The 10,096-nt window shown below is 38.8% G+C and overlaps 1 protein-coding gene across 2 annotated transcripts in view; it reads right to left on the bottom strand.

Moving 5' to 3' along the window:
• Window positions 1-1,385: 1,385 nt before the first annotated feature.
• The window catches only part of ANLN (anillin, actin binding protein), a 29,715-nt gene continuing 21,004 nt past the window's right edge, over window positions 1,386-10,096 (bottom strand). The window contains exons 21-25 of one of the 2 annotated variants that reach the window (XM_074150183.1): window positions 9,346-9,399; window positions 6,468-6,554; window positions 4,790-4,897; window positions 2,590-2,762; window positions 1,386-2,265 (exon numbers count right to left, since the gene is read on the bottom strand). In XM_074150183.1, coding sequence (XP_074006284.1) covers window positions 2,142-2,265; window positions 2,590-2,762; window positions 4,790-4,897; window positions 6,468-6,554; window positions 9,346-9,399 — 546 coding nt within the window. In that variant the 3' untranslated portion in view covers window positions 1,386-2,141. The remainder of the gene's footprint in view (window positions 2,266-2,589; window positions 2,763-4,789; window positions 4,898-6,467; window positions 6,555-9,345; window positions 9,400-10,096) is intronic. The other variant, XM_074150185.1, reaches the window with a different exon arrangement.

Below are 10,096 nucleotides of genomic sequence, written 5' to 3'. Positions count from 1 at the left end.
CCACCAGACCAGGTTGCTCAAAGCCCCATCCAGCCTGGCCTTGAACCCCTCCAGGGATGGGGCAGCCACAGCTTCTCTGGGCAACCTGTTCCAGGGTCTCACCACCCTCAGGGTGAACACAGGAGGGGAGAGCATGTCAGTAAAGCTGTAAATGTCATCATCACTGGCAGCTTTGCCTAGAACTCACCACCCAGCTCAGCTTTTCTAACTTGCATCACCTGTTCCACTTTATACTTTTCCTTGAGGAGGACGAATTCATCTTGGGCAACGAACAAAGACAGGTTCTACAAGGGACATTACCCCAACTAGACCATAACTAGATATACCTACGGTCATTCCCTTAGGTGTATCTAGTTCCATTCTGAACACCTCTCTATGGACTTGTTTCAGCTTTATACCTAATGAGTTTTACTAACATCCACTTGAAAGTTTAAGCGGATGGCCTGCCGTGGGCCCACAGATGAAATTTGCTCTTCCACTGTCCATCTTGTATTGCTGATCCGCTGCCGTCTCTATCGCAAGAGGAAAGAGCCATCCCCTCTCTCCATACTGGATGAGCTGCTGGCCTTCAGCAGCCTCTACATACATTTAAGTTCCAACCAGTTCACAGGAACTCGAACAATTCACGGACAATCTGGCCTCCCACTACAAAATTTGGTGCTAACTATCCCCGAGGCATCACATTATTTTCCCAAATCCCATGGTATTTTGGTATACACACCCCAAACCCTTTCTTAAACATTGTGTGGAGTCCAACTTTTTTTTCCTTCAGTCTACAAACTAGCATCTCAAAAGCCTAGGTGACATCATGAAAGCAAGAATAAAGTGTCTTATTCTTTATTTTAAATGAATAAAATAAATCCGAATACATCGTTTGGAAATACTTAAAAGACGTCAGAAAAAGAAAACCAGATTTAAAAGGAAGAGTACAAAAGTGGCAGGATGAAAACAGCATAAGCTCACAGAGTTTAGTGTTTTGAGCGTGAATATATAACAGCCAATAGCAATTTTAAAGTCTTCCACTATTGCAAATGCAGTAGTGAGGTAATGAGATAGTATTTCACTAAGCCCGGTGAAAAGCTGTGAAAATCGCAAGCTTTAACTGAATAGTTTTGCCACTTCGATGATGGGTCCGAAATACTGGTTTTATCTGCATTTATGGACCTGTCTCTGAGGGGGGGGGGGGGGGGGGGAGGACCCATTCTTTCGGCCAGCGGTGTATTAGTTGGTACATAGCAGCTTTGTAGTGTCTTTAAAAGAAAAAAAAGCACTTTAACAACCTATTCCTGGTTCTCAAATGGAGAATTCTTCCTTGTACAAACCACGAGTCCCAGGAAATACTGATGCATACAGTCCTAAACCTAATTTTTTTTCCTTTTTTTTTTAATATAGCAGTCCTGACCAAAAAAAAATAATATTCAGGACCTTTCGTTTCTATCAAAGTGCAATATACTGCATACATAATTCCACACCTGTAAAACACATCGGATACGTGCCATGCACTTACCCACACTGGCTCGTATGAGAAATTGCCAGAGAAGTATGCATATCTCGTGCATGCCTTTTGTTCTGACCACAAGGACGCCGTGCAAGCAAGAAATACCTATATTGCATGTTGTAGAATAAAATATACTAGTATAACTTCTATGCCTGATCATTACAAAAAACCACCCCAACAATCCCTCCAATATTAAACCTCGTGCTTCAGCACCGTCCTTGTTAGAGATCTCTGAGCTATTGTTTCCTTCAGGAAGCCGAGCTATCCAGTCAGCTTGGCTTTTTTACTACCTTGTCCCTCCCCTTCTTGCCCTGAAGGGCTTGCAATAATTTAGTTGTTTAAAGAAGAGAACATACAGCACTAAAAGACTTCCAAAAAAGGAGTTACTTAAATATTTAGCACATTTAGAAACAGCTAATCGCTTCCTACACCATACTCCAAAGCTAGGAAGTAAAAACTTTTGAAATTCTTAAAATGAAATAAAAATACTGCATAACGTAGTCTTGTATAACGTTAAATACTCTTGAATTTAAAGCATAAGTGACCCAGAGGACTTCCTGCATTTTCATTTAAGTTTTTTTTTTTTGTGTAGTTCACGCAGGTTTTTGCATCCATGGTTTTCTTCATATTTCCCTTCCAGAGTTTAAAGCTTTCCAATAGGTTTGTAGCAGGCATCAGGCTGCCACATGCGAAGGTCAACAAGGACCTGGTTGAGCTTTTGCATCCAAAGGTTGCGCTCTTCCTTAGTATCAGCAGACAGCCAGTTCCTAAAAGGCAAAGAACTCAATGGATTAGATAAGTCTTAGATAATAATTAAGCCCCTACTTATTCTGGAAAACGTCATGCTGATCATCCATGGAAGCCCAAATAGCAGGGGAAGAAGTGAAGTTCTTTGTCCTCAGAAGACTGAAATGGGACAACAAACCAGAAGAGGACTAAAAGTGAACCAAACAGTCTTAGCGTTTAAGTGAGCTCTGCATTGGCACGTCAAAGCTGTAAAGCTCCTAAATGTTATTAAAACTCGAGGCTGAACACCCCCTCCCACACACAGCCCATATCCTCCCCCAGCCTGCACGATGTTATACACTCACTTTGTAACACAGAGCGTGTCCCTGCACTGGCTGACGAGAGTCTCTCTGTCATCTTCCCTCTGAGGACGGACAGTTATCAGTTCAAAAGTGTTGGGACGGGCACAGAACTCCCTGTTGGCAGGTTCAATCTGATGATTAGTGCAGTTAGCCAAGTTTATCCGGCCCAAAGGATGCTGAAAGGAAAGTAGTTCATCAGTCAAGAACACTGCCATCAAGAGTAATTCTGAACAACGCATGCTTTGACAATTTTTGCCATATTAAATGACACCCTCCCACCCCAAATCAATTACTCCAGACAAAAAGAGGGATTCCACTTTTTGCATTTAAGAGCCACAGCTGAAACAAGATAGTATAGACAATGGAACATGCCCTGTTCAGCTGTGTACAACACAGCTAACAAATCCACCCCTTACCAAAGGTTTAAGCTCTAGAAAGATACTTCCCCCCCTTTTCTTTATTCTTTAAAAAAAACACCTCCAACTTTTTAACTCTCAAATTCAAGAGAACATAATAAAATCCAAGCTGAAAGAGTAAACCCTGTCAACGGCTGAAGAAAACAAGCACTTTAGAGATGTTTACATCATTCTTGTCAAAGCTTATGGATTTATCTTCAAACATGCAACTAAGGCGCCCAAGTGTCACATCCAGCTGCTTTAGCTCCCTCTGCAGTCAACAGCTAGACCCTCCCAAAGAGCATTTCGAATTTCAAGGCAGTTTTCTCTTCCTGCTGACTACAGACAGAGGCTCAGCTGGATGCCTAAAGTTAGTTACAGACCTCGGCTCCGATTCTTCATACCTGCAGAATACCCCATCAGGGAAATATCACAAGCAGCTCCTGGCTTTGAGAAGAGTTTACTATATATTGGGCACGTTCACTACACTATTCCATAGCTAGTTAAAGTAACCTGAGTTACAGGAAAAAGAGGGATAGCTCCATTTCAAGGAACATTAAGAAACAGGTTGCACATTGGTGATGTACGTACAGCCATGGGAAATTTATTTAAAATAAAATAACCCACGATTTAAAGTGGATTTTTAAATCATTGCCCAATATCGGTATTTCTGAGCTACATCTGTATCTACATCTGTCTCTGCATGATAGAACAGACACAGCAAGAGTAAAGGGAGGCATTTAATAAGGACAGAGTTCAATATTGCTGCAGATGATAGTGTATTAAAAGAATATACCTGACCCTTTCTCAGAATGATAGTGAAACAACTCTAGAAGATTTTCGAGAACAGAATCCTTTACTCCATTTTTTTTACCTATCTTCTATTACAGTAGGCAGAGATTTTTCCCTCTTTCCTGGCAGGGAAAGAGAGTACATTGATATATTTTGGCAATGTCAACTATCAGCATATGGTCTTCCTCTGTTAGCGGGGAAGAAACTAAACTCAGGCATCTGGATTGGCATAGAAGACCCAAAAGGACGAGAATTTGCCACAGAGTTTGGGAAAGAAAGCGTTCTGCCAACAAACAAGCAAGTGTTTAATAGTAAATTGCTTAAGTGAGTCAGAAAACCCTTCTTGAAAGCAGTCTTAAAGGACCCAGAAATATTTCAGTAGGTACTGCAAGAACAGGCTAAGGAGACACGGTTCACCCCAGGGGCAGATGAACCTCTGATTTGTCTCATCAGCAAGACAATAACTCAAGCTCCTGCGAGAACCATTTAAAAGGCACCAATTTCAGCTCCGATGTGGAGCTGCAAGAAAACGACAACTGCAAGTAAGACAGTCCATAATTACAGCTATGTTTCTGCAATATAGAAGGATTCTATATTCCCTCTAATTCTTTACCATAGTAGGTGTTAAAGTCAGTATTTTGTCTAAAACTTAAGGCAACTAGATACAGTCTGCTGATGAAACTGTTCAAGTCTAATCAATTTCAGTGAAATAATTAGTCATTTAACAAGCGTAATGGAAAGCCTTATGACTAAAGGGGAAATTAAATACTGATCTTCCTCCACTTTTCCCCTTTCCCACCAGATTAAGTGGTCAGTTTCCAAGTTTGCTCTGATTTGGGTCAGATTTATGAAGACAAGCTCCCTCTATTCCCCAAGGAAACTTTATGAACTCTAATCTCATGCTTTGAATATACTTACCAGTTTTTAAGTCTAAACGTTACCATCATTAGAAACGACCAGCTAGTTGTGTCAGGTACTACAGAGCTTTAGATTTGAACTTTGTAAAACACCGTTACCTTTCGTTTTTCATCATCCGGGTACGTCCAGTAAGATATACAGTTTCCAGACAGCACACACCAGCGCCTATGCCATGCTCCGAATCCACTAACGTCTTCAAACATAGTCTTAAAAAAAAAAAAACCAAAACAAAACCAAGTTTAAAAAAAAATGGTGTAACATTACACCTTGAGCTTTGTCTGTACTATTTTTTTCTACCAGAATGGTTCTGCAAGTACAACCCTTCATAGGAGTAAGAGAAAGAAAAAAAATATACTGTACTAATAAATACATCCTGGGAGAGACTTCTGTTTCCCAGATAGCATAGAAAATGGGTTTACACTATCATCCTCAAGTTTGCAACCTTTTCCTCGAAATGCAGCTATCACTGCTATTTCAAATTACCAGATTTTCATGTTGACAGTGGTAAGCATTCCCGTTATTTTAAGATAATGGAGGGTTACTTACAGCTGATACAGGATGAACGGTTCACAAACCATGTATTAGTATAGCATAATTGATTATGATTAGGCATTTATAGTTCATCTTTGACTTACAAATCAGGATTGCAAAACACTTGGCCAACACTGCAGGCCACACTCAGGAGTCCAATCAGTTTAAAAGAAATTAGAAATTGATTTTTAAATGTTTGCGTTGGCAGCTATTTTCCTGGATGCAGTATTATGCCAATTTCAAGCCCCATTTCCTTAGTATTGGAATGGAAAGTTTAGTATCTGCCTTCTATTCCTGATCCCTCTTGCACTTGTACAGAACTTTTTTTCTAATTATATTTTATGTGTTGTCTTTCAGTCTTCACAATTCATATCATAGTTTTTAATGTTGCAGGGAGTTTCCAAACTCTTACTCTGAAAGAAATTAATGTGCATCTACACCATTCTTCAGGCTTTACATATTACATAGTAAAAAGAAGGAATTTCTTAAACTAGTACACAAAAACATGGGATAGCAAATACCATAAGCACGTGAAATGTTTGCATCCAATGAAATCTGTTCAATTTCAATTAAGTAAAGGGAAAGGAGACAGAACTGCTTGAAAAGAGTCTAAAGACATTCTGATTTCTGAAACCACTAAAATAACAGCAAATGTTAACGTTTTGCTGAAGTATTTCCATAGCACATTCACTGCCATCTGCTGGACATAATCTCAACAGCTTCATTTATCAGGGCCAAGAGTCAGCTGCCTCTTCCAAGTCCAGTTTTAGAGAGTGAACTACTCAAGATGTTTCTCGAAAAATACTGGTGCTTCCTTGGAAGTCAAAAGTTTGTGAACACAGAGTAAAAAAAAAAAAAAAAAAAAAAAATCTTTTGCTAGGGCAAATTTGGTTTTACTAGACCAAAAAAAAAATAATCCAAGATGTCCTGTAAAAGTCTGGCAGAGAAATTGGAATCTCATCCCACATCACAAATAGCAAGAGAAGGTTAACTGAAGTTCAAAAGAACAGATGAACAGTGTTTAGAAGAAAAAGATATACAAACTCCTAAAAGGTAACTTTAATTTAGGCATGTTTAGAAGATAAATTTGTTTTGAGGTCTGGTTCGTAGAGAGGTGGAAAAAAAATAATCAAGCAGTTTTAAGCTTCACAATCACTGCAAATACATGCAGGAAGTTAAAAAAAAGTGACTACATTTAATATGACCTGTAACTTCCAAGGAAAGGATTTTAAGTGAATGCCTTACCAAGAAGCCTCTCTCCTCCACAGAAGAGTCCACTTGGCATTTTAACTTTAGATATATATGACCTTCCAAAGGAGACAAAAAGGGAACCTGCGAAAAGTAAAACCATTAGTCATTTAATTTTAACACATCTCAACTCCACCAGTTCAATCAAGCCACCTGCACCAGGATGTTAGCACTGTCCTGTTGTTAGGATCTTCAGCCAGAAAGAAGCAGTCAGTCTCAAGCAAGACAGTAACGATCACTTTTTGTTTCAAGTTCATTTAGAAGCTTTTCAAGACTTATTTGCATATTAGTTTGCTGGGTACATATGCACAAACATGCTTCTATCTAAAGAAAACAGGCACTCCAAGCATGGTTAAAAACAACACAAGGCACCGGTCCACATCCTGCAAACTTCTGCTTAAGTCTGACATTAAGCTTTTTGGAAAAATATCAAAGTGGGCTTAAACAGGATTGGTACTTGGATGCCATAAACATTTGCGGCAGATACTGACATAGTGGTGCCTACTCAGATCGGTATTTGTATGGAAGAACCTAGGAGGTGAAAAAAGTAATGAAAGCAGTTCTCAACTGGCACTCAAAGTGTTAAGTAATTTCAAACAAAAGAGGTTCCAAGCCTTATCTTCTATCATAAAAAAAAATAATAAATAGCACCTTAACTAGCTTACCAGAGGTTAGTTAAATAGGTATTCAATATTCAAGAGTTTAGAGGAGGAGCACGCAACAAGGATTGCCTTTGGACTTCCCCAGTCCCTCCACACAGCACCCCACTGAATTGAGTACTGTCAAGAAATCAGAACCCTTCTTTTTTTGTCCCCTAGGGAAGCTAAGGGACAAATTGCTAATTCAACAAGCAAATGATGATCTGCAGGGCATTTTACTTACCATATTTTGTTGCTAATCTGAATAAGCAATACTGTAAGAATCTTGGAAAAAAATAACGTCAGAAACATCAGTGCTTTGTCTTACTAGGAAAACTAGAAAGGTTGATGGTGCTGCTCAGATACAAAGAAAGAACCATTTGCCAGGGAATAGGCATGTGCACACAATAACGAAGTGGCTTTCAGAGCCATGGAATCAATGTCGCTCAAACAGAATTAAATTTTGTTGGTAGTTAAGATGAACAATAGTAACCCCCAGTAGCTAAAAATGTACATCTGTAAGCCTGCAGAACACCAAAGTAGATGTTGTGGTTAGAAATGGCTCGCTTTTGAATTGTAGGCATGCTGCAGCTTCCTCCCAGCCACAGGATACGCGTGTGCACAAGCAGGGGATCGAATCATTTTTACATGTTAGGTCTGCTTAACTAAGACAGCATGCATGGCTTGGCCCTAAAATATAGCACAGCAAAATTTTGAACATCAGGTAGGAGTTTGCATGACCATTTGAGAAGCAAAAAATAGTAAAATGTTTGTACATAATAGAAATAAATTGCATCGGTCCTGGATTTTTATCAGCAAAGACAACTCCAACCCTACATGCTACACCTGGGAACATTTGCTTATATCCTACCAAACTGCAGTAAAAGCGGGATCTGAATGAGGGCCTCAAGGAAGTTTAGCCAATTCCCCACTCCAAGTTTGTAGTTTTTGCATTCCTTTCTAATTTGTGTAAAGGACAAAAGAATCTACTTTGTGGATTATGAAGTTTACCGGTGAGGAGCTGTGTGACACTAAAGCAAAAAGGCTGTATAACAAATGGAAGGTATCCGTTACGCAGATCCAACGCCACCATTGAGACCTGCTTTAGTGATTAGCAAAAAAAAAATTACTACATTCCAGTCAACGATATATCCCCTTCAAAAGGGATTGGGGTGGAAAGCAAGCAGCTTGAATATCCAGCTAGGCGAAAAGAGAACTAAAGCCCATGACTAGGCTAGCTTACATTCTGGTGTGGTCATTCAGACACCTACCAGGAGAAATTGGCTTACTGTCATAGCAAAGTATTTGTAAAGATATTCAAGATAAATGTCAAGAATTTGCAAAAAATTGGTTTCTTAAACTTTTTGATTACAAATAGGAGATGACAGGTATTAAAATTATCACATGCTTAATTTTGAGAGAAAACATACGTAATCTAAAACACTTGCTTCTGAAGGATCAGAGGTAACTATTAACTAAAAACTATTTTCAGAGATTACCAATTACTTCTTTTAACCATACCAATTCACATAATTGCTAAAGCAAGAAATGTATAAAACAAGCAAAATATTTTAATTGCACATTTGTGTACATATAAGAACCTCAGGTTTTTACATGTTTAGTACTTTCAAAGTTTTAGTTCTTTATGATTGCTTTCCCCTTATAAAACAAAGGTCTTGATAGCTCTTGGCACAACAAGGTCTCAGTAGAATAAGAAACAAAATATTTAGTTCGTGAGTGATTTCAATTTTCTTTTTCAGTGGCAAAAAGCTGAGTTAAACCCACATTTAGGCCACCAGTCATTTTTCCCCTGCTCCTCTGTCAGCAGAGTAGCTGATTCTATGTTCTGTGCAGTTCATCAAGAAATTGGCTCAAGTTTCCTAACTAGCAATCTTTAAGAGACACATCAATTTGTTTTGAAGTAAGAAAACCCCTCTAATGATCTAGGAAGGCAAGAGACACGTGCTAGTTAGGGAAAAACCCTGGGTGGCCCAAAGAACTTTGAGTTCTATCAGCATGCTTAGCACTGTAAGAGACAGGGGGTAGAATTCTGCAAGTCTTAAAGGCTCCTAACATCTTATGTTCTGTTAGTAAATTTTTGTAAGCATTTTCCTAGAATTAAAAAAAAAAAACACAAAACACAACACTAAAAGTGCAAAAAGGTCAGACAGCCATGAGCAACATGCACTAGGAAGCAGTTTCCTATTTTAAGTTATAAACTAAAGGATCATAGCAACCTTGTTCTGGAACATATAGCCCAACAGATCTTTTTCCTCCCCTTCAAAATTTATCTAGGGAAAAAAGAAACATGCTCAATGCGGTTAGTGTAAAGTCAAGGTTTATAGAATAAAGGACACAGTTATACATGAGTACATTTTGGCCCTTTCTACACTGAATTTTAATGATTCATATAAAAGGAATGAAACTAAAAAAAAAAAGCCCACTGCAATTTATTCCATATTACAAATGCACGGAGCAGGTTAAAAAGCAGCTGTTTGGTACAGCCACAGGCCAAGTCAAAACTACAGCTTTACAGAGGTGATAATTTAACAAAAGTTATCTGACAAAAAGGGGAATTCTTATTCATAACTGTTGAAGTTTGCACGTGGAAAAAATTAACCAAATGATGGTTTCCCTAGAATTCTATTTGAACCTCGTGCTACAGTTTACTAGTCCAGTCCAGTGTCCTGACCTAAAGAGTCAACTAAAAAAAGTTCCAATTCAAATTGCTGAATATAATGTAAAAGCTGATTCCCATAACTCCAAGAACAAGAGACTTCCAATATCCAAGCCATGCACAAACTAAGATATCTACACACAGTTCTGGTTAAGAGGAGCATTTATGATGAAGAACCCAAGCTGGTACTTCTGAAGCTCACACAGTGGGCGACAGCAGTGCAATTCCACTGGTCAGTTCCACAGACTCTTTCAAGTAAAGGAGCCTGCTTCTATCCACAAAAAAAATAGAAGTTGTAAGAAGAAAAGTGG

Source organism: Numenius arquata, chromosome 7 (genome assembly GCF_964106895.1).
Source record: "Numenius arquata chromosome 7, bNumArq3.hap1.1, whole genome shotgun sequence".
Classification (NCBI taxonomy): domain Eukaryota; kingdom Metazoa; phylum Chordata; class Aves; order Charadriiformes; family Scolopacidae; genus Numenius; species Numenius arquata.
This window is presented reverse-complemented; position numbering and strand designations above follow the sequence as displayed.